Raw genomic sequence first — 23,824 nt, 5'->3', positions numbered from 1 at the left:
TGCAGCTAAGCACCATTCCATTCAGGACAAACCTCAGTAAGACTGAGGTTCTCAGTGCCATTTTTAAATTTTAAATTTTTAAATTTGAAATGTTTGTGGACTTTGAGCTGTTTAAGGAGTTGAGATAGAAATACTCAAGCTCTTACATGGATTACAAGACAGTTTCTTCCAAAGACATCCTGCAGGATTTCTCATTTGTGGTTTTTGGGGTTGGTGGGGTGTTTTTGCATGATAGCTTGCCTGTTTAAAATGAGCAGTATTATTTGGATAGCCCTTAGGGAAAAGGCTTAATGAATCTATGCAGTTAATGTTAAAACCCACTGAAGAGCTCAATAAAAATACAGTCAGTTCTTTGTAAGACGTCTGGCTTTAATTTTAAAGTTATGTTTACCAGGTAAAACTTCATATGAGTGGAAATCAGTCTGGCTTATCTGTATGCAGTGTCTTACCTGAGAACATGGGAATAAATACAAATAGGGCTTAAATTCTCCTAAAGGTGTTCATGCTAAATCCTCCTTGGATGGCCTTTCCTACTACAGCCTGAATGCAGAGGCTTGCATAAATGGAAGAAGGTGTATATGAAATCTCTATAAGAACCTCAGGGGAAAAAAAGCCTCCAAATACTTTTCACAACTACCAGATGGGAAGGGGTGACACTGGATGTCATGAAATCAGCAGGGGCAATGACTCAAAATTTGTTTTTCCAAGGAAGCACTGGCATTGTAGCACTGACATTGTAGCAATATATAAAACACTTATTTCGTTGTGACTTTGCTCAGATGTATTACTGAGCACCAGCAATAAAGAATCTGTCACATTCCTATATCACATTCCTGTGGTAGTGGACCTGTTAGAGTGCATTCAGAGGAGAACCATGAAGATGTTCAGAGGGCTGGAGCACCTCTGCTGTGGACACAGCCTGAGAGAGAAGGTGCTCAGCCTGGAGAAGAGAAGGCTGCAGGGAGTCCTTGGAGCACCTTCCACTACCTAAAGGGTCTCCAGGAGGGCTGGAGAGGGACTTCTGACAAGGCCATGGCATGATAGGACAACAGGGAATGGCTTTAAACTGAAAGGGAGTAGGTTCAGATTAGATACAGGGGAAGAAATTCTTTACTGTGAGGGTGGCGAGGCACTGGCAGAGGTGACCAGAGAAGCTGTGGATGCCCCGTCCCTGGAAGGGATCCTGTTCATGGCCAGGCTGGATGGGGCTCTGAGCATCCTGCTCTAGGGGAAGGTGTCCCTGCCCATAGCAGGCGAGTTGTAAGGAGATGGTCTTCAGTGTCCCTTCCAACCCAAACCATTCTGTGATTTTGTGAAACTAGCTAGCCTGCAGCTAAGTACCATTCCAGTCAGAATAACCTCAGTAAGACTAAAGTTCAGAGTGCCTTTCTTAAGAAATGTTTGTTGACTTCGAGCTATTTAAGGAATTGAGATATAAATATTTGAGCAAGTTATCTTTAGGGTCCTTTTCAAGCCAAACTGTTCTATGATTCCATTAATGGTATGAAATGTGGGATACATTCCTATAGCGTGTACACTGTGGTGGCCACCAAGCCCTCACGACATCTAGGAGAAACATTACTTGTCCCAAAATGAACCCTTGGCTATTGCGTGAGGTAACGCCGTGATGTGGGAGCTGGGTTTTCCCTGCATTTGCGAGCGGAGTGGGTCGGGGATGCAGCCAGAGGGAGAGGGTGTGAGGGCACTGGTGTCCCTGGTGTGAGGGAAGCTGCGCCGGTGCCCTCACAGGGGCGCCGGACGTTTTTCTCTCCTCCGGACCGAGCAGCGCTCCCCCAGCACCATCGCCGTCCTGGGCTATCCTGGCCGCGCCTGCGCTCCCCGCGGGAGGACGGGCCGCGCCTGCGCTGCCGCCGCAGCCGGGCCGGGCCGGGCCGGGCCGGGGCCGTGTTGGGCTGGGCTGGGCCGGGCCGCCGCCCGCCCCAGCCATGTCCGGCGGCCCGCGTCGCCCGGGTGCAGCGGAGCCGGGCGGGCTGCGCAGGTGAGAGCGGCCGCGGGGGAACGGGAGAGCGGGGCGGGCAGCGCTGGGCGGGCGGGGGTGCGGCGTTGCCCGTCCGGAGCGGCTCCGGAGGCAGTGCCGGTGTGCAGCCCCTGCTCCTCCGGCAAACGGCCCCGTCTCCTGCGGCCTCCTCTGTCAGTGGCGAGTGAGGGACTCGCCAGCAGCCCCGGGCGGGGCGTGTGGGCTCGGCGAGACGCCCCAGCCCGGCTGGTAGCACTGGGGCTTGGTGTCAGGCTGGAGTGGGCGGGCAGCGCAAAGCAAATACGGGAATGTTTCTAAAAGACATAATTTTCGGTCATCATTTCCCCTTACTAACAGTGTCGTACTTACGGTATGTGTTGTAGTGTACCTAAGCTGGTTTAAAAATTGTTTTCTTTCAAGTCGTTAAACCGAGTGATTGTTTAAGGTGGTATAGGATGGGTTGTAATCGTTTATTGCCTTGCTGAAAACTAAGCGGGTTGGAAAGCGGAGCCTTTGCCTGGTCTGTGATTCTGGGGAAGCTGTTTGTGCTGTTCGTGCTGTGTGGTGCTGGTAACTTCGAGCCCTCTGGGAGCAGGAAATTCCCAAAGCCCGGCAGGGTGGAGGAGGAAGGGAAAGTAAACATGGGCGGTTAACAAAGGAGTAAAACATCAGAAATCCTTTATTCTTCCTTCTTGAGCTAAGGGCAGAGACCTGGCCCGTACAGAGCAGCGTGTTTGCTGTTAGTCACACATACAAAAATGTGTAACAGAGGCTGCCGTGCCAGAGCGTTCTCTCAGGCAGGTGTGGGGTGCATCTGCAGCTGCCGTCCTCAGCCCAGAAGCCACCTCAGGTGTTGGGAGATGCTACGGTTGTGTTTTGTTTAGTAAGCTGTCATTTAAGGTGTCAAAGGCTCCAGAACCAAGGAGGAGAATGTAGACAGCTCAAGCCTTAAGCAATGCCTGGCTGAGCTGCCAGTGTGTTGTGAGCACTAGAGGCAGCTCCTTGTCCCAGCTTTCCTTGTGAGGGCTCCAGAATTTCCTGTGTAAAAGTGATTCCACATAAACATTTCACCTACTTCTCGCTAGCCATTATGTTGAAATGTAGTTTCTGGACTTGCCTTTTCTGTGAGTTTACTACTGGATGGAACAGTAATTAAATATCAAATAATACGCTGCTGACAAGGATGGACATGTCCACAAGTCCATAAACGGTGGTGGCAGTCCTCAATTAGGTTTTTCTTCCCCACCAATTTGTTTGCAAAAAGAGTCTATTTTTCTGTTATCAAAATATTAAGTGTTCAATTCATAATTTTGATGTCTTAATTGTACTTATTTTCTGTTAAGTTATTTATTTTCTCAGCAATTGCACCAAGACCATTGTTAAGTATGTGTTGCCTGAGTAAGCTGATATGAATCATGTGTCTGTATGCCAAATCAAACTGTCCATCTTTGATTTTTAGAGGCCATGTTCAGTGGCTACCAGTGACTTGATTTCAGATGAAAATTCTTCTTTTCTAGTTCTGTGCAACATCCACACTGCTGGCATCAGGAGCAGGAGCATAGAAACTGCAATGATTCCGATTCTCTGGTGTTGGAGGAATATCAATGTGGCCATTCAGACCACTGGCTGGAGAGGTAAGGAATAAGTGTACATTTTTTCTAAATCTCTCCTTTGCTGGGCTGTTCTTTAGGACTCCAAGAAAAGCTTGGATGTGTTTAGGTTGAGTGTTCTCTTGTAATGGAGTAGCACAGAGTGAGGAGATGATACCTGCATCATGCCTAAAGCAGAGCATCCAGTGTGTCTCATGGAAATACCTGCCACAGCATTAGCAAGTGTTCAAAGTGAAAGGGAGAAGGGCTGTGTGCTGAAGCAGTAGTTTGAGCCCTTTATTGCTGAAGTCTTCAATATTAGTATAAAACTCCCAATGAAGCCATTTGCTGTTATTCTTACACTTTGCTCCTGCATCTTTCTGTGTAAAAGTGAGCAGACCATCATTGTCTCTTCACAGTCCACTTGGTATATTGAGCTGTACTACAGATTTTAGTGAGCACCTTTTTTTTCCTGTAGTCCATTCCTGAGGACAATTTGAGATGAGCTAGAGCTCTATACTTAGGTAATTCTATGAATATTTTCTTGGCTTTTGGATATTCTAGACTAAAGACCCAAGGTGGGGGAAGTGGTTGAGAGTTAGTGTCTGATAGCAAGGGTGAAAAGTGGTGAGTGCTGAGTTATGTGCAGCAAACTGAACAGAATGTAAGAGGAAATGTTTTACTAAGGGTACATGAAAATATTTTCTATGTAATTCGTACATTTCTGAGTATTCCACTGTATGAAAGTGATTTTAATTTTTGATGGCATATTTAATATTGCTTTGTTAAGGAATTAATTAGTGTTTTGAAGAGCTTAGGAAAGGCCTTGTATTCAGGAGTGTTTTCTGTGTCTTTGATGTGGTCATAAAAAGTACTAAGAGTAGGGCATGAGTGTGAGACTTAAGTGGATGTGCCAGGAGTGTTTTGTGTTTTCTTTTGCTGAGTAGGTTTGTTCCTTTTCAGTGTGGAGTCTTTGTCCTGTGTTACAATGAGATTGTCAGCTTGCATGGTAATTTCATCTGTTGATGTGAAACCATTTAGGGAAAGTAAGACTGTCAGCTAAATCTGCTTCTGTATTATTTACATGACTTGTTAAATGTTGAGGCCTTAAAATTGACAGAAGAGGACAGGCTGAAGGTCACCTTAGAACTGAAATAGAGAAGGAACATGCCCATGGTTTTACAGTTGTGGAGCTGGTTTTGTCCATTCTTGATGTTTCTGTTGATTAATTGTGTAACATGCAGCAAAGTCATGTTGAATTCCCATTATTTTTTAGCTCTGCAACGTCACAACATTCTAGGCCACATTCCCATTGCCTGAATTGGGAAGGTAGAACTGAAGAAGGCAAAACAATGAGGACATCAAATAAAAAAATGACCCAGTAGGTATTGAGCTATTGCTGCTTATTATTGTACTGGTTTTAGCAACAACCATCTGATGGTCCCTGACTCGTTCATATGCAGTAATGAAGATTTGAAGCCACAGACAGGCTGTTTCATATCAAGCCTGAAGGATGCTTCAGGGAGGGAGTAGCACTGAGAGGTTTTAACTCACAAGTTACTTGTGTGATTTGATTAGCAGAGCTTTCACTTCTGTGAACTAGGGAGGTAAGAGTTGTGCTCACTGTCTGTCATTAAGAATAGAGGGCAGTTCTAGAATATGTCTTTATGTAAATTCCTATAATGCTATTAAGGTTGCTTTCAACTTTATTTTTATTTTCAAATTCTGTTACAAGCAACTCTGCCAATCCAGCAGAAAGGGAAACTGATGAGGTGGTCCTGAGGAGAAGACAAAAACAGATCAATTTTGGCAAGAATACTCTGGCATATGACAGATACATTAAAGAAGTTCCAAAGTAAGTTGCCCTGTGTTGCAGATTTCCAGGTGAACCCTTAGTTGTTCCTGGTGGGTGTTTGTGTGTGTAGAATAGCACACAGCCTTAGCTCTCTTGAAATTCTTCCTGTGGTTTTTACAGCTGAGTGTGACATGATATGATGTGTGATATCTCTGGGTAATTTGAGTCAGCTGTCCCAGCACTTTTCCCTCTCAACCCTCTCACCTTATTGTGTGTGGGGTGGGGAGTGGAGAAGACCTTGAAGCTGTGCAAGCACTGTTCAGTCATGCCCAAAAATCAGTGTGTTTATCAGCACTGTTTTAGTGATTAGTACAAAACACAGCACTACAGGGACTGCTGGGGAGGAAGGTAACTCCATCCTTGAGAGACTGAGTCCAATACTAAATAAAAGGAGCTGCACTTAGGAAAAGTAAAGCAGGAGGAGCTGGAGGTTAGGATAATATTGAAGCAGTGTGAGTTATGCTTCTGTTTCATCTTTGTTCATGGGCAGTGGGGCTCTGCTTCTGGCAGCTGTCAGAGTGCTGGACTGGATGAGCCTCCAGCCTGACTCAGCACGTTATGGTGTGTTGTTGCTTTTGTGATTTAGTTTTGGTAACACATTTCAGTGAAGTGATTAAAAATATGAATGTTTCTTTATTAGACCACTGATGCTTGTGTGACCTGGTGGACTGAGGATTCTTTTGAAGAAAAACACTCCTTATGCTCTGAAATAACAAATGTCACTGTGTGTTTCCAGGAGCCAGCGACTTCCAGGGGTTCACCCTACAACTCCCAACAAGTTCAAGAAGTACAGCCGCAGGTCCTGGGACCGGCAGATCAAGCTGTGGAAGATTGCACTGCATGCCTGGGATCCTCCTGCTGAAGAAACCTGGGATCTGCAGCCTGTGTATGTTCTGTGGGTCAATCAAGTCAGGGCTTAAGGAATTTAAGGTGGGCTCTGTAGTTCCTTTAGAGCATTCCTGACTGGGAGAGAAAAGGCCAGACTCAGCAATGGGAGTAGCCTTGAATGCTTTGTTTTCCATTCTATTAGTCTTCAAGGTATTGCAGTTATTTAGTCCAAGTTAATCTGCAGTCAGGTGTTATGAGGAGAGGCATTTGGTCTGCCTGCAGCAGCACATTCCCTTCCCCTTTGTATTTACACTGCTGGCCACAAGGTAATGCTACTTTTCTGGAAAGCGACAGACACGAGCAGAAACTTGGCAATTATTGTTCCTTGACTTGAATAACTTTCCATCTTTGCTTTTCCTGATGTCAGTGGAGCCACATGTCTCCTACACTGACAATATGTGAGAGGATTGGAGATGTTTAAGTAGTTGAGAGAGAGAGAGAGAGATTTCTGTGTTCTCTGCAGGATGGTGGTAACTGTGTTCAAGAAGGAAATATTTTTATCTTTTCAGAAGTTTGAACTTCTATAACAAGGCTGGTTCTGCTACTTAATTCCATTCCTTACAAGATTTGGACTAGTAAATTGGGTGGAGAAGAGTGAATGGAATTCTCTTGCCTGTGTTACTGCACTGTGTAAATAGTTTTACCTGTGTTGGAATTGACCTGTGGTAGAAGTTGCAGTTTCTCTATCATTTGGGTGTCATATGGGATTAACTGTTACTTCTTACTGCAGCTAAATTGTTTTCTGTTTGGAACAGTAAGCCAGATTAATAGTTTTTTAAAGTTTTAATAGTTTTTTTCTTTTTCCCTGCTGTGTTTAGCAGTACAGAACCTTCAGGTAGTTCCCAGGAATGGTTCTGCAAAGATGAGGATGCTCCTGGCTCCTTTGTGTTTGACGAAAAGCAGATGAGAAATGAGTATGAAGATGAATGCAGGCAGACTGCCCACACACCTGAGAGGTATCAGAGCAAACTTCTGTGCTTAACTTAGGGAAATAATTCTGTACAGGTCAGTGCTGTCAGGCTTTTGGAGGAAATGTTTAGTGTGGAAGGGCAGTTAATACTCAGCTCTGGGGTTTGACACCTTTGCTGTTGAATGTAATCCATCAGAGGTACAGAGCAATAAATATGGAAACTTTACCAGCATTGCTGAATTACCTGATTTAACAGAAGGAAATGCAGTGTTTTTTCAGCTTCTCAGTTTATACAGCAGAGTACTGAGGTTTCTTTAACCATTGCTGGTATGTTCTGAAAGTAGAGGAGCTTTTCCAGGAGCAGGAGTCCCCATCGTTCTTAGAGTTGTGCCTGTCTGGAGCACAGCAGGGAGGCTGACTGTGACAGGCACTTCCCTGTTTAGTGAAATATCTTGTCCTGGGGTGATGTGTGTGAAGCTCAAAATGGTTTTGTTTCCAAACTGTGAGAGATTTCCTCAGGGTTCCTCTGTGTGACTGAGGAATCATAGCCCAAAAGAAAACTTCCTCAGCAGCATATGCTCTTGTTTAGCAGGACAGTGATAAACATTTAAGCATAGATAAGAAGTGTTATGTGTGTAAAATCTGTTTTTGTAGTTCCTGTTCTCCCAATTCTTCTCCAGTATGGAAACGCAGAAGAAGAAACAATTCTGACTCCTCTGTGGTTTCAGAGAGCAAAAACCATTATCTGCACATGTACCACACTGCACTGGAAAGGTATGAAGTGATTCTCCATGTGGGAGTTCATTGATACCATGAACTGAGTTTTGGAACATGACTGGTATTTTTCTCTCCCTTAGTCAATAGCTTTAATTTTATCTAAATGTGTGCAATTTAATGAGGAAGAGAAATGTCAGAATAATTGTGCTTTATGATAGCAAATATTTACAGTACTCCATTGCAAAGTGTCAGAAGACACAGCACAAGGTTGTGTTTTGTGTGTAGATTTAGGCAACACTAAGGATTTTGGCAGTTTAGTAGACATTTCACACTAACCTTAGTGAAAATGTTCCTGCAGGTATGGTTTCTTTTCTCTGCTTAGCCCCCTTCTGAAAACTTAAGAGGAACTGTGTTACCACAGTGTATGGACTCAGGCATTTTCATTTTCTTTCCAGCCTTACTGCCTCAGGACATCAGGATGCTTTTTCCAAGTGCTCAGAGTGGGAAGCCTTTGGTGCAAAAGATGAAGTCATGGCAGTGCAACAAAGTATAGAAATAACAAGGTAAATACCCCAGTGATTTTGTTGTTTCTGTTTATTGCTTATGCTGTAGCGGTGTCCTTTCCTTTTCTTTTTCATCTTTTCCTTCATTGGTCTCTACCTTGGTTTTTTTTTCTCCCTTTTTACCTTTCTTCCAGCACATGGTATGTTTGGTTGTTATTTCTGTTCTTTGAGTTTATTTGGCTTTTTCCAGTCTGTCTCTCCATCTGTTGCTTTTTGCTGCTTCTACCCTCCCAGGTGATGCTGGAAATTGATGAGCCCCTTTCTAAGTCTGTCTTGTGGAAAGTTTGCCTCTCACTTCCTCAGCCTGGAAGCTGGAAGCTTCCTCTGTCTGTCTCTCTAGAGATTAAGTTGTTTTGTTGTTGCAACTAACTAACAAACAAAAAAACTTAGGAAAAAAGGCCAGGAAAAAACCCTAAGTAACACAAGCATCTAAAATATTTATTTAATTTTTTTTTTTTTTTTTTTTGTAAATCACTAATAGTGATTTATTTTTTCATTTCCACCTGTGTGTATACTTTTCCACATCACTGATTTGTGGGTGAGCAATGTTAGTAATCTGAAGTATATTATATAAATGTGATGTCATTAAACTAAAGACAGTCTGTGGGTGGACTGTGTCAGTGCAAATACCCCATGTGATTGTATCATGGATAGCCCATATTTCCCAGTGTGCTGCAGCTCAACAGGTCTTTCTCAAAACATGGCTTATGGCTATATTACTTATTTCCACAGTTTGTAGTTCCAGAGCATACTGGGGAAATATCTTACCTGTTGTTTTTTTAGATTAACATAATTTGTCAACCCAAAAAAACCTTTTTTTCCCAAGCAGAAGATATTTTTAATCCATTATATGAGTACAGTTTTTCTACTGTGAGGTTTAGCAGAGCCTGAAACCAAAATACCAAGTTATCATGTGATCTCTAAAGTATGAGGGGCTTTTTGTGTCTTTGTAAACTGGATTAAATTGCCCAGAGAAGTTGTGGCTTCCTCATTCTTGGAAGTGCTAAAGGGATTGAACAGAACTTTGAGCAACATGGTCTAGTGGAAGGGGTCCCTTCCTATAGCAGAGGGTGGGAACTGGATGATCTTTAAGGTCCCTTCCAAGTCAAACCTTTCTCTGATATTGTAAAACTTGCTAGACTGCAGCTAAGCACCATTCCATTCAGGACAAACCTCAGTAAGACTGAGGTTCTCAGTGCCATTTTTAAATTTGAAATTTTTAAATTTGAAATGTTTGTGGACTTTGAGCTGTTTAAGGAGTTGAGATAGAAATACTCAAGCTCTTACATGGATTACAAGACAGTTTCTTCCAAAGACATCCTGCAGGATTTCTCATTTGTGGTTTTTGGGGTTGGTGGGGTTTTTTGCATGATAGCTTGCCTGTTTAAAATGAGCAGTATTATTTGGATAGCCCTTAGGGAAAAGGCTTAATGAATCTATGCAGTTAATGTTAAAACCCACTGAAGAGCTCAATAAAAATACAGTCAGTTCTTTGTAAGACATCTGGCTTTAATTTTAAAGTTATGTTTACCAGGTAAAACTTTATATGAGTGGAAATCAGTCTGGCTTATCTGTATGCAGTGTCTTACCTGAGAACATGGGAATAAATACAAATAGGGCTTAAATTCTCCTAAAGGTGTTCATGCTAAATCCTCCTTGGATGGCCTTTCCTACTACAGCCTGAATGCAGAGGCTTGCATAAATGGAAGAAGGTGTATATGAAATCTCTATAAGAACCTCAGGGGAAAAAAAGCCTCCAAATACTTTTCACAGCTACCAGATGGGAAGGGGTGACACTGGATGTCATGAAATCAGCAGGGGCAATGACTCAAAATTTGTTTTTCCAAGGAAGCACAGGCATTGTAGCAATGGTGTGTCCTATATAAAATATTTATTTAATCGTGTGAGTAACATGGCTCGCTATTTAAAATTTTTTAAAAGTTTATTAATGGATAAGAGTGTTAAAATCCAGCTCTGGTGTGCTTGGCTGTTTGACAAAAGCCACAGTTAACTTTAACCATGTTCTCTATATTCTGTTTCATTGCAGGTGGTACATGAGTATTGATAAGGGTTTATATATATTCAAACAATGTTTTGAGTTTAGATGTTCTTTTGCTTGGTTTTAAACTTTGACTTGTCTTCATGCCATCTTGTAGCTTAAACTAATGTGTTTTATTTCTTCTTGTGGTTCCATCCTGTTGTATTTTCACTCCCTGATAATGAGATTTAATAAATTCTTCTTCTTTTTCGTGCTCTGGTTTCTGTTTCAGTTATCTTGTCTTTTAGATAAGATAGTCCCCGAATGTGGGAAATCACCTAATCATTTTACACCATTTTCTGAGTTAGTTAAATGAAAAATCACTACAACATTTCACAGTCTCTGTTATGCTATAGTCTAAAGCATTATATATTACACTACTGTTTATAAAAGCTATACAGTATATATATAAACAGACAGATTATACTCTATCAAAAGCAGTAATTACAAATTTTACTGTCTGAGGATTTTTCTGATCAATAGTATCATGCAAAACAAAAGTTAATACATAACTGTGAAAGCCAATAACTACATTTATTATTTATAACACACACATACAGAAACATGGTGGATTTAGAGTGCAGAGGCTGCTGTGCCAGAGCGTTCTCTCGGGCAGGTGTGGGGTGCATCTGCAGCTGCCCTCCTTGGACCAGCAGCCACCTCAGGTGTTGGGAGATGCTACGGTTGTGTTTTGTTTAGTAAGCTGTCATTTAAGGTGTCAAAGGCTCCAGAGCCAAGGAGGAGAATGTAGACAGCTCAAGCCTTAAGCAATGCCTGGCTGAGCTGCCAGTGTGTTGTGAGCACTAGAGGCAGCTCCTTGTCCCAGGTTTCCTTGTGAGGGCTCCAGAATTTCCTGTGTAAAAGTGTTTCCACATAAACATTTCACCTACTTCTTGCTAGCCATTATGTTGAAATGTAGTTTCTGGACTTGCCTTTTCTGTGAGTTTACTACTGGATGGGGCAGTAAATAAATGTCAAATTTATTTACTGCTGACAGAGGATGGACATGTCCACAAGTCCATAAACGCTGGTGGCAGTCCTCAATTAGGTTTTTCTTCCCCACCAATTTGTTTGCAAAAACAGTGTAATTTTTGTTATCAAAATATTAAGTGTTTATTTGAAAATGTTGATGTCTAATGATGAAACTTCATTTCATTAGTCAAAGTTATTTTCTGAGCAGTTTCACTAACACCTTTGTTAAGTATTTGTTGCCTGAGTAAGCTGATACGAATCATGTATATGCCAAATCAAATTGTCCATCTTTGATTTTTAGAGGCCATGTTCAATGGCTACCAGTGACTTGATTTCAGATGAAAATTCTTCTTTTCTAGTTCTGTGCAACATCCACACTGCTGGCATCAGGAGCAGGAGCATAGAAACTGCAATGATTCCGATTCTCTGGTGTTGGAGGAATATCAATGTGGCCATTCAGACCACTGGCTGGAGAGGTAAGGAATAAGTGTACATTTTTTCTAAATCTCTCCTTTGCTGGGCTGTTCTTTAGGACTCCAAGAAAAGCTTGGATGTGTTCAGGTTGAGTGTTCTCTTGTAATGGAGTAGCACAGAGTGAGGAGATGATACCTGCATCATGCCTAAAGCAGAGCATCCAGTGTGTCTCATGGAAATACCTGCCACAGCATTAGCAAGTGTTCAAAGTGAAAGGGAGAAGGGCTGTGTGCTGAAGCAGTAGTTTGAGCCCTTTATTGCTGAAGTCTTCAATATTAGTATAAAACTCCCAATGAAGCCATTTGCTGTTATTCTTACACTTTGCTCCTGCATCTTTCTGTGTAAAAGTGAGCAGACCATCATTGTCTCTTCACAGTCCACTTGGTATATTGAGCTGTACTACAGATTTTAGTGAGCACCTTTTTTTTCCTGTAGTCCATTCCTGAGGACAATTTAAGATGAGCTAGAGCTCTATACTTAGGTAATTCTATGAATATTTTCTTGGCTTTTGGATATTCTAGACTAAAGACCCAAGGTGGGGGAAGTGGTTGAGAGTTAGTGTCTGATAGCAAGGGTGAAAAGTGGTGAGTGCTGAGTTATGTGCAGCAAACTGAACAGAATGTAAGAGGAAATGTTTTACTAAGGGTACATGAAAATATTTTCTATGTAATTCGTACATTTCTGAGTATTCCACTGTATGAAGGTGATTTTAATTTTTGATGGCATATTTAATATTGCTTTGTTAAGGAATTAATTAGTGTTTTGAAGAGCTTAGGAAAGGCCTTGTATTCAGGAGTGTTTTCTGTGTCTTTGATGTGGTCATAAAAAGTACTAAGAGTATGGCATGAGTGTGAGACTTAAGTGGATGTGCCAGGAGTGTTTTGTGTTTTCTTTTGCTGAGTAGGTTTGTTCCTTTTCAGTGTGGAGTCTTTGTCCTGTGTTACAATGAGATTGTCAGCTTGCATGGTAATTTCATCTGTTGATGTGAAACCATTTAGGGAAAGTAAGACTGTCAGCTAAATCTGCTTCTGTATTATTTACATGACTTTTTAAATGTTGAGGCCTTAAAATTGACAGAAGAGGACAGGCTGAAGGTCACCTTAGAACTGAAATAGAGAAGGAACATGCCCATGGTTTTACAGTTGTGGAGCTGGTTTTGTCCATTATTGATGTTTCTGTTGATTAATTGTGTAACACGCAGCAAAGTCATGTTGAATTCCCATTATTTTTTAGCTCTGCAACGTCAGAACATTCTAGGCCACATTCCCGTTGCCTGAATTGGGAAGGTAGAACTGAAGAAGGCAAAACAATGAGGACATCAAATAAAAAATTGACCCAGTAGGTATTGAGCTCTTGCTGCTTATTATTGTACTGGTTTTAGCAACAACCATCTGATGGTCCCTGACTCATTCACATGCAGTAATGAAGATTTGAAACCCCAGACAGGCTGTTTCATATCAAGCCTGAAGGATGCTTCAGGGAGGGAGTAGCACTGAGAGGTTTTAACTCACAAGTTACTTGTGTGATTTGATTAGCAGAGCTTTCACTTCTGTGAACTAGGGAGGTAAGAGTTGTGCTCACTGTCTGTCATTAAGAATAGAGGGCAGTTCTAGAATATGTGTTTATGTAAATTCCTATAATGCTATTAAGGTTGCTTTCAACTTTATTTTTTTTATTTTCAAATTCTGTTACAAGCAACTCTGCCAATCCAGCAGAAAGGGAAACTGATGAGGTGGTCCTGAGGAGAAGACAAAAACAGATCAATTTTGGCAAGAATACTCTGGCATATGACAGATACATTAAAGAAGTTCCAAAGTAAGTTGCCCTGTGTTGCAGATTTCCAGGTGAACCCTTAGTTGTTCCTGGTGGGTGTTTGTGTGTGTAGAATAGCACACAGCCTTAGCTCTCTTGAAATTCTTCCTATGGTTTTTACAGCTGAGTGTGACATGATATGATGTGTGATATCTCTGGGTAATTTGAGTCAGCTGTCCCAGCACTTTTCCCTCTCAACTTAGTGTTCCCTCTCACCTTATTGTGTGTGGGGTGGGGAGAGGAGAAGACCTTGAAGCTGTGCAAGCACTGTTCAGTCATGCCCAAAAATCAGTGTGTTTATCAGCACTGTTTTAGTGATTAGTACAAAATACAGCACTACAGGGACTGCTGGGGAGGAAGGTAACTCCATCCTTGAGAGACTGAGTCCAATACTAAATAAAAGGAGCTGCACTTAGGAAAAATAAAGCAGGAGGAGCTGGAGGTTAGGATAATATTGAAGCAGTGTGAGTTATGCTTCTGTTTCATCTTTGTTCATGGGCAGTGGGGCTCTGCTTCTGGCAGCTGTCAGAGTGCTGGACTGGATGAGCCTCCAGACTGACTCAGCACGTTATGGTGTGTTGTTGCTTTTGTGATTTAGTTTTGGTAACACATTTCAGTGAAGTGATTAAAAATATGAATGGTTCTTTATTAGACCACTGATGCTTGTGTGACCTGGTGGACTGAGGATTCTTTTGAAGAAAAACACTCCTTATGCTCTGAAATAACAAATGTCACTGTGTGTTTCCAGGAGCCAGCGACTTCCAGGGGTTCACCCTACAACTCCCAACAAGTTCAAGAAGTACAGCCGCAGGTCCTGGGACCGGCAGATCAAGCTGTGGAAGATTGCACTGCATGCCTGGGATCCTCCTGCTGAAGAAACCTGGGATCTGCAGCCTGTGTATGTTCTGTGGGTCAATCAAGTCAGGGCTTAAGGAATTTAAGGTGGGCTCTGTACTTCCTTTAGAGCATTCCTGACTGGGAGGAAAAAGATCAGACTCAGCAATGGGAGTAGCCTTGAGTGCTTTGTTTTCCATTCTGTTAGTCTTCAAGGTATTGCAGTTATTGAGTCCAAGTTAATCTGCAGTCAGGTGTTATGGGGAGAAAGGCATTTGGTCTGCCTGCAGCAGCACATTCCCTTCCCCTTTGTATTTACACTGCTGGGCACAAGGTAATGCTACTTTTCTGGAAAGCGACAGACACGAGCAGAAACTTGGCAATTATTGTTCCTTGACTTGAATAACTTTCCATCTTTGCTTTCTCTGATGTCAGTGGAACCAAATGTCTCCTACACTGACAATATGTGAGAGGATTGGAGATGTTTAAGTAGTTGAGAGAGAGATTTCTGTGCTCTCTGCAGGATGGTGGCAACTGTGTTCAAGAAGGAAATATTTTTATCTTTTCAGAAGTTTAATTTTCAATATCAAGGCTAGTTCTGCTACTTAATTCCATTCATTACAAGATTTGGACTAGTAAATTGGGTGGAGAAGAGTGAATGGAATTCTCTTGCCTGTGTTACTGCACTGTGTAAATAGTTTTACCTGTGTTGGAATTGACCTGTGGTAGAAGTTGCAGTTTTTCTATCATTTGGGTGTCATATGGGATTAACTGTTACTTCTTACTGCAGCTAAATTGTTTTCTGTTTGGAACAGTAAGCCAGATTAATAGTTTTTAAAAGTTTTTTCTTTTTCCCTGCTGTGTTTAGCAGTACAGAACCTTCAGGTAGTTCCCAGGAATGGTTCTGCAAAGATGAGGATGCTCCTGGCTCCTTTGTGTTTGACGAAAAGCAGATGAGAAGTGAGTGTGAAGATGAATGCAGGCAGACTGCCCACACACTTGAGAGGTATCAGAGCAAACTTCTGTGCTTAACTTAGGGAAATAATTCTGTACAGGTCAGTGCTGTCAGGCTTTTGGAGGAAATGTTTGGTGTGCAAGGGCAGTTAATACTCAGCTCTGGGGTTTGACACCTTTGCTGTTGAATGTAATCCATCAGAGGTACAGAGCAATAAATATGGAAAATTTACCAGCATTGCTGAATTACCTGATTTAACAGAAGGAAATGCAGTGTTTTTTCAGCTTCTCAATTTATACAGCAGAGTACTGAGGTTTCTTTAACCATTGCTGGTATGTTCTGAAAGTAGAGGAGCTTTTCCAGGAGCAGGAATCCCCATCCTTCTTAGGGTTGTGCCTGTCTGGAGCACAGCAGGGAGGCTGGCTGTGACAGGCACTTCCCTGTTTAGTGAAATATCTTGTCCTGGGGTGATGTGTGTGAAGCTCAAAATGGTTTTGTTTCCAAACTGTGAGAGGTTTCCTCAGGGTTCCTCTGTGTGACTGAGGAATCATAGCCCAAAAGAAAACTTCCTCAGCAGCATATGCTCTTGTTTAGCAGGACAGTGATAAACATTTAAACATAGATAAGAAGTGTTATGTGTGTAAAATCTGTTTTTGTAGTTCCTGTTCTCCCAATTCTTCTCCAGTATGGAAACGCAGAAGAAGAAACAATTCTGACTCCTCTGTGGTTTCAGAGAGCAAAAACCATTATCTGCACATGTACCACACTGCACTGGAAAGGTATGAAGTGATTCTCCATGTGGGAGTTCATTGATACCATGGACTGACTTTTGGACCATGACTGGTATTTTTCTCTCCCTTAGTCAATAGCTTTAATTTTATCTAAATGTGTGCAGTGTAATGAGGAAGGGAGATCATGTCAGAATAATTGTGCTGTATGATAGCAAATATTTACAGTACTCCATTGCAAAGTGTCAGAAGACACAGCACAGGTTGTGTTTTGTGTGTAGATTTAGGCAACACTAAGGATTTTGGCAGTTTAGTAGACATTTCACACTAACTTTAGTGAAAATGTTCCTGCAGGTATGGTTTCTTTTCTCTGCTTAGCCCCCTTCTGAAAACTTAAGAGGAACTGTGTTACCACAGTGTATGGACTCAGGCATTTTCATTTTCTTTCCAGCCTTACTGCCTCAGGACATCAGGATGCTTTTTCCAAGTGCTCAGAGTGGGAAGCCTTTGGTGCAAAAGATGAAGTCATGGCAGTGCAACAAAGTATAGAAATAACAAGGTAAATACCCCAGTGATTTTGTTGTTTTTTGTTACTGATGCTGTAGCAGTGTCCTTTCCTTTCCTTTTTCATCTTTTCCTTCTATCTTTTCTTTTCCCCTTCTTACATTTCCTCCAGCCATTCTATGTTTGGTTGTTATTTCTGTTCTTTGAGTTTATTTGGCTTTCTCCAGTCTGTCTCTCCATCTGTTGCTTTCTGCTGCCTCTGCCATCCCAGGTAATGCTGGAAAATGATGAGCCCCTTTCAAACTCTGTCTTGTGGCAAGAATTGGGAGTTTGCCTCTCACTTCCTCAGCCTAAGAGCTGGCAGTTTCCTCTCTGTCTCCCTAGAGATTGTTTTGTAGTGACAACAACGATAGCTGTTCATTTTTATGCAGTGGCTTGATTCCAGCCAGTTGTTCTTCAGTATGGAACCATCCAAAACAGAAGAAATCCAGCTTCTTTCTGCCTGACAGCAAGACTTGCAGAGATGCAGACTTCAGGCTGGAGAGGTATCAAAGGCAGCTCATCAGCTGGGGTTTGAGGGGTATTTTTGTCTATTATTTTAGTAGCTTTGTTGCTTTCTTGCTGTAATTCAATCCAAGCATTTATTATAAACATATGATTTTTAATTTTTGTTTAGCTGTTTTTTACTATTTGTCTTAGAGATATGTTTACCAATATTTATATGTTGTGTGGTAAAATTCTGTCTTTATGTTTTCATGTTATAGTCTGTGTTAATGTAAAAGGCTTGTAGCTGTATTTAGTATTCAAAAGTTACCATAGTAAAGCCACTTAGTCTTTGGTTTTTGGTTTTTTTTATTTGTAGGCTTAAACTTTGTAGCAGTTTATTGGATGGACATCAGTCAGAATACCCTGACAGAGGATGGGAAAGTGCAAATGCTGAAGATACAATACTGAGGAAAAAAATCTAAATATGAAGGTGAGTTTGTGCTGACTGCTTACTTGATCTCTTCTGTTTCAGTCACCCATCCACAGGATCATTCTGCCAAATGCAACTGTTCAGTTCAGGCAGATCAGTTTCTCTTTTATTTTGTTAGTGTTTTATCCCATCCTCTTGCACTTAATACAGCACCTTAATTAAACGACCTAATGCTTCAGACTTGCTAAATTGAAAGTGTTACCTGTCAGCCAGAAAATGTGTTTTTATCTCTCAAATGAAAAGTGCCAATTTTAAAGTATTTCAATAGCACCTTTTCTGAATCTTAATATTTTTGTGAAGAAGTAACAACTTGGCATTTGCAGCAGTAGATTTTAGTGAAAATTTTCTCTTGTACTGTAGATTCCTGTGGTGCATTAATAGGATGGTGGTAATCTGAGTTAAACAGATTTTATTAGCAGTTAGTCTTTTGTGTAATTAGATTGTCTTTGATCTGTATTTGGTGCAGGCTCTGAAACATGGACTAGGATATAAATGTCTGTTAATCAGTGATCTTTGAAAATTTGTCCTTATAAAACTCATTAAGAATATGGCCAAAATTAGTTTTACTCTTAGATTTTGGATTATAGCAACATGAGGAAAAGGCAGCTAGAGCTTTTATAAATTATGCTGATGACATTTTTCTCTTGACTTTATTGATTTTTAATTTAAATTCTTTGAACATTAATAAGATTTAACATGCTTCCACTTTTTTTTAAAGTGCTAATTCAATATTTGAAAATATCTAGTCTCTCTTTGTATATAGAAATATTGAAGAAAGAATTTCTCCTGTGACAGAAAAAGACTTGAAGAATAGGGATGTATTCTGAGATCAGCAGATCAAGTCTTGGAAAACTGGTGCTGTCATGTAGGACCTGCACTGAAAGGGAAGAGATTTACAGTCAGCATAAGTGCAATCAACACAAGGTGAAATTATTCAGGTAAAAGAAGCATCTCTGGGTCACAGTTAAGAGCCTGTCTGGTTTCCACATCGTTGATATCTATGGTCTTTGTTGTAAATTAGGCTGTATTTTTTGCAGTGGTCTTTGTTGTAAATTAGGCTGTATTAAGGAGTGTATATATGCAGTGGGTTTGTAATCACTTGTTCTAATTGAAAAAAAGGCTCTGTTAGTGTAGAATATATGAAGTGAATGCCTTCTCTGTGGAGCAATACACTGGTTTTCTGGGATGGAAAGATCAGTATTCAGAGCAGCATTGCCTTTAACCTTGGCTTTTAGGTGTGATGGGCTCTAACTCTCAAGTGTCAGGAACTTTATCTGTGGAAGTTTAATCTTGCTTGAAAATCAGATAGTGGTTTACGTGGTAGAATTCCACACTACCTTCCCTTTTGCTAAAAGAAAATTTCTTTCTTAAACAGTAAATGTGAATATATCTGGTTGATTTCTAGGGAAGAAACCTTAGTCCATAGGACACTTCAGATATGGCAGAAATTTGTTAATTAGAATTGAGATAAAAGTTTGTTTTATGAATTAATAATGACATTTAGACAAAAATGATGCAAGGGGTTGGGAAGAATAGGCTCAGCTGCTTCCTTTTTTCTCTAATGTAGAGAATCTAGTAGTGTATTTTTTCAGTGATTTACATTCTCAAAATGTTCATACTAGTTCTAACACTTCATTTAGTATGGGCAGTATGGGTTTCTCCTTTATACTGTGCTAGAAGCTCACATGCTCTCTTCCATTTACTGCTACTGAACACTACAGCTTAAAAGAGGAAAAGAGGAGAATATTTTGTTGTTAATGCCTGGATATAGCACGTTTATAAAATGCTGTTACCTGCTTTTTTGTTTAGGTTTCTCCAGATCTTTATAAGGATAGATTGTTTTCTGCAAGCTGTGCCTCAAGTGTAAAACTCCAGATTTTGTGAAACCTGTGCTGCAATGACAATGGATGTTCCTTAAAGCTTTTGTGAGGACATTGCTGCTGTGCCTGCATTGGCAGGTGACACATCATATAATGTGCATTAGATTTCAAAAGCTGCTTCAGGTGATGGATCCTGCCATTCCTCTGGAGGTCTTGTTCCTCAGGATGTGCTGATGCTTCACCAGAGAATTGGTCCAGTGTCAAATCAGACTGAAAAATGAACGCCTCCAACCAAGGAACCTCCTCTGCTCCCCTGGACCAGAACTGGACATCCAGCCTGAAGAACTGCTTCAAAAGAATGTAGATCATTTCAGCCTTCCTCCAGCCATTAAAGACAAGCTGTTCATAACTTTTGGATTGGGTGATCACCCATTTGGCATATTTATTGTTCTCTGAGATGTATTAAGGTGGTGTTTGCCTAAGCCAGGTGAGAGAAGAGAAAGGAAAGGTAGATGGTTTATCAAAATCAGATCCATTTCTTGAAAGGGTTGAGTGACTGTTAGAACAGCAGCACAGCTCAAATATCTGGATTTTGCTTTTATGTGTGTTGCAGCCTGACCCAAAGAGCCAGTCTACAGTCAGAGGGTAGGAGAGGATGCATTCAGTGCCTGTTGTTCACACAACTATTGGGGATAAATAGCAGTATTTGCAGGTGTGGAGCTGCTCTTGTCCAGGCTAAGGGTTGTGATGGTGTTGGGATAGGCTCTCTTTTTTTTGTTCTGCTAGCACTGTGTGCAGAAGTTTGAAGTGAGAGCTGTGGCTACAGTGGTTTGGACTAAATCCACGTGCCAGTTACAAGAATTTTACAGTCCTTGTGTAGCATGTACTGGGATACCAATGGCTGCTAGAGCTGGGGGTTGTTTCTCTACAGGAGTTTGGTTTTGCTTTCCCTTGCTATGGGGCTGGCAGTACCCAGGGCCAAGAGCCCATTGTGCTGCTGATTTTGAAGTAAGCTGCTCCCTCAGAAACTACTCTCACTCCCAAAATGTAATTTCCAGACATGCTCAGGCATTTTTCCCAACACAAGGGTGTATCAGTCACACACCACAGAGCATGTGTGTGTACAAGGGACACATCTGTACAGCACTTTTCTAAGAGGTAATATTTAGAACCTTGTTGTTCCAGTGTGCATGTTTCCTTGTGATTTATGATGATTGTAAATAAGGGGATGTGTTACATTTTTGGCAACTTGCCTTTATGCAGAAGAATTAAAGACTTGAATTAAAAATCCTTGCTAGTCTGCTTTTGCAGTTGTGTTGTCAGTTTGATTATAAAAGGAATATGTGGGTTCAGTAGTCCTTTCTTGTTTGTTTTAGGTAGTGATTTTGGATTTTTAGTCCTTGCTAAAAGTGGAAAAGAGGAGTCTTCAGAGATTCAAGCTAGACTCTTGAAGGCAGTTTACAATTCTGGTTTTGTCCAACCCCTCAGTTTTAAGGCATTGTAACTTGGTGGGAGGGAGCAGCTGAAGTCCCAGCACCCATTCTGCCATGGAAGGGGGTCCTGCTGGAGAAGGTGGAACTGCTAGGTGAGAGTAATGGGCTGTTGAGAAATACTTAAACTCAAGTATTTTATGAGTATTAAGAGCCCTTAAGCTTTTGCCTGTGATGGACAGGGCCTGCAATGGATTTAGGGACACATCCATAGGATTTTGCAATTCAGCAGTCCTTAAAAGATCTTTGTATTTCTTGGTTGAAGATATTAGACTAGACAAAGCATAACCAGTCTGCCTGTGGCAGTTAAATTTTGGGCAGGTTTATTCCCTAACCCAGATTCTGTGTGCCTGAACAAGCTGTGGTAGCACAAGGGAAGGAATGAAACAGCAGATGAAGTTTGAGATCCACTGAAGTGATTCTATGCAGTGCTGCCAGTGGATGTAGAATCATCCTGTGTTCTAATTAGTAACCTTATTAGTCTAAATAGAGCAGTCAAAACTGGAATGCAGCCTGGCCATGCACTTGTTTACCTACCCAAGGCTGTCTGACACAGAGCTTGCAACTAAGTGAAGCAGAAGTCTGGCACTCCACCCCCAGTTTTTCCTTTAATTTTACCCAACTTAATTAAATCTCCCCTGCATAAATCTGTGCTCAGTTTATAATTAAACCAAAATATACCCTGAACTTCAGCAGACAGGTTTCAGTTTCTCCCTAGCAGTGACAAGTATCTTCTGTTGGCATGCTTCCACGGGGAGAATCTCCTTATAGACGATACATTATCTGTGTTTGTGGAAACCATCCTTCACTGCCAGTTCTGAAACGCCACGGGCTGTGTGTACTTCATTTTGTTTCTAAAACTCCTTTGAGGTCACAGCTGAGGATATCTCCTGATATCTCCTCCCCTTAAATTCCCACCGTGGTGTGAAACAGCTTTTCTGAAGGATTTTTGTTGCTGACAAGGACACAAAGATGCAGTGCAGCTGTAAGCCCTGAGGTGTGTCTCAGCAGACAGTTCTGCTGGATAAACTGAATTTAATTTGTAGATTGTGTTGTGCTAAAAGTACAGTGTGGCTTCCAGGCTGTAGCTGTCCTCTGTCTGCCTTGCTTGGGTGTGTTCAGGTAAACATGCTGGTCTAGCTTTTGGCAGAGCCAGGCTGAAGGGAGGGGAGTTTGTTTGTGCATGTTTTGAACCTCTGCTGTACCTCAAGCATGACCTCGGTGCAAGAACACAGTTCTGTTTTCCATTGTAGTGTGTGGGAAAGGAGAGGTGCCAGCAGAGCAGACTTTTCTGCAGGAATGTGGATGTTCATGCAGATGCCACACAGAAAATGTGTGAGTTTGTACAAAATTTAACACAATAAGGCCAGGCAACAGGAATGGAATTTTCAATGTAAATACCTTCATGCATAGCAAGGCTGAAGTGTATCTTTATTAAAAAAAAAAAAAAATCAAAACCAAACACCACCTGTTGTTGTGTGCTCAGAAAATTTCTCCAAAACCATTGCTGCACTTGGATAGTTGCTTTAGTGTTTTAAGCTGATAAGAAAAACCCACCAAACAAATTTTTGTTTGCTACTTCTGCCATCTGTTTTACCAGATGTGGTACTTGGGGACATGGTTTAGCAATGGACTTAGCAGTGCCTTGTTAACAATGGTTGTGCTTGATCACCTTAGAGGGCTCTTCCAACCTTTATGAACCTGTTATTGTAAGGCTTTTTCAACCTTAGTAATCCTGCCATTGTAAGGCCAGAAGAAAACCATCTCTCTGAAGTGTCCCACCAGTGTTCAGGCTGCAAATTTATTATTGTTTAAAGCTGCTTGTGTTCTGCTGGAGTTCTCCAGGTTGTTTCTAAATTACTGTTCTAAAATGAGTGTATGCCCAATAGCAGGACCAACACGATCTCACTGTGCGTGCATCTGCAAGTAAAAAGGTCCATGAACCAAGGCATAACCACCTCATGCCATTACCCAACCTTCTTCACTATTGATAACTAAATTTGGACTATTAGGATTTAGGACAATACAAGACAATAAAAACAAAGAGTTACGGACAGTCCAGGTACCTTTTTCTGGGCAAAATAAGCCCGGAAAAGGACCCATACCAGAGGATTAACCCTTAAAAGCAATAACCTGTTGCATATTCATACACCTCATACATGATGCATAAATTCCATTCAAATACAGGATTCTCTCTGGTCAGTGTCAACTTCTTCCTCTTAATCCTAATCACATCTTCAGAGCGAGGCAGGAAGAAATCAGTTTCTTCTGATAAGAGAGCAGTAAATTCTTTTTCTCTGAAAGATTTAAGCTGCTATTTCGATGCAAGTCCTTTCTTTAAAAAGGTACCATACATAGCATAGTTTCTATTTTAACGTTATGTTATAACCTAAAACTGTATTTAACACACTACTTAAGAAAATTAATACAGCATAACTTTCTAACTTTATAAGATATATAATATTCATTTTAATATTTGCGAAAAGCCAATCATAAAATACGCATTTTTCACACCGCGGACCGTCATCCTTCATATTTAAATCGCGGGAATTTGTATTTTTCTTTTTGTTTGGGCTGGGTTTTTCCCTGTTGTTTCACGTGAGTCCCGCCGCCCCAGCGCGCCAAAACCGCGCGCCGCCGCGCTCGATTCTCCCGCCAACACGCCCCGGGGGCGGGGCCGGGCGGAGCGGGCTGAGCCATTGCCCTGGTGGGGGGGTGGGG

At 41.4% G+C, this 23,824-nt stretch overlaps 1 protein-coding gene across 1 annotated transcript; it reads left to right on the top strand.

Annotated features, from left to right (window-relative positions):
* The first annotated feature begins 1,728 nt into the window (after nt 1–1,728).
* Nucleotides 1,729–20,903, top strand: LOC139599665 (uncharacterized). The gene is made up of 19 exons (XM_071447156.1): nt 1,729–1,999; nt 3,496–3,612; nt 4,844–4,948; nt 5,303–5,422; nt 6,159–6,308; nt 7,129–7,266; nt 7,875–7,994; nt 8,393–8,500; nt 11,870–11,986; nt 13,218–13,322; nt 13,680–13,799; nt 14,545–14,694; nt 15,499–15,636; nt 16,245–16,364; nt 16,765–16,872; nt 17,249–17,362; nt 17,680–17,793; nt 18,540–18,731; nt 19,603–20,903. The coding sequence occupies exons 1-17, from the start codon at nt 1,947–1,949 to the stop codon at nt 17,783–17,785; spliced, it is 1,989 nt and encodes a 662-aa protein (XP_071303257.1). The 5' UTR covers nt 1,729–1,946; the 3' UTR covers nt 17,786–17,793; nt 18,540–18,731; nt 19,603–20,903.
* Nucleotides 20,904–23,824: the final 2,921 nt, after the last annotated feature.

Source organism: Agelaius tricolor, unplaced genomic scaffold (assembly GCF_023055355.1).
Source record: "Agelaius tricolor isolate 1412-34295 unplaced genomic scaffold, bAgeTri1.0.p SCAF_24, whole genome shotgun sequence".
Taxonomy (NCBI): domain Eukaryota; kingdom Metazoa; phylum Chordata; class Aves; order Passeriformes; family Icteridae; genus Agelaius; species Agelaius tricolor.
Note: the sequence above shows the minus strand (reverse complement) of the source record. Positions and strands in the feature narration are given on the sequence as shown.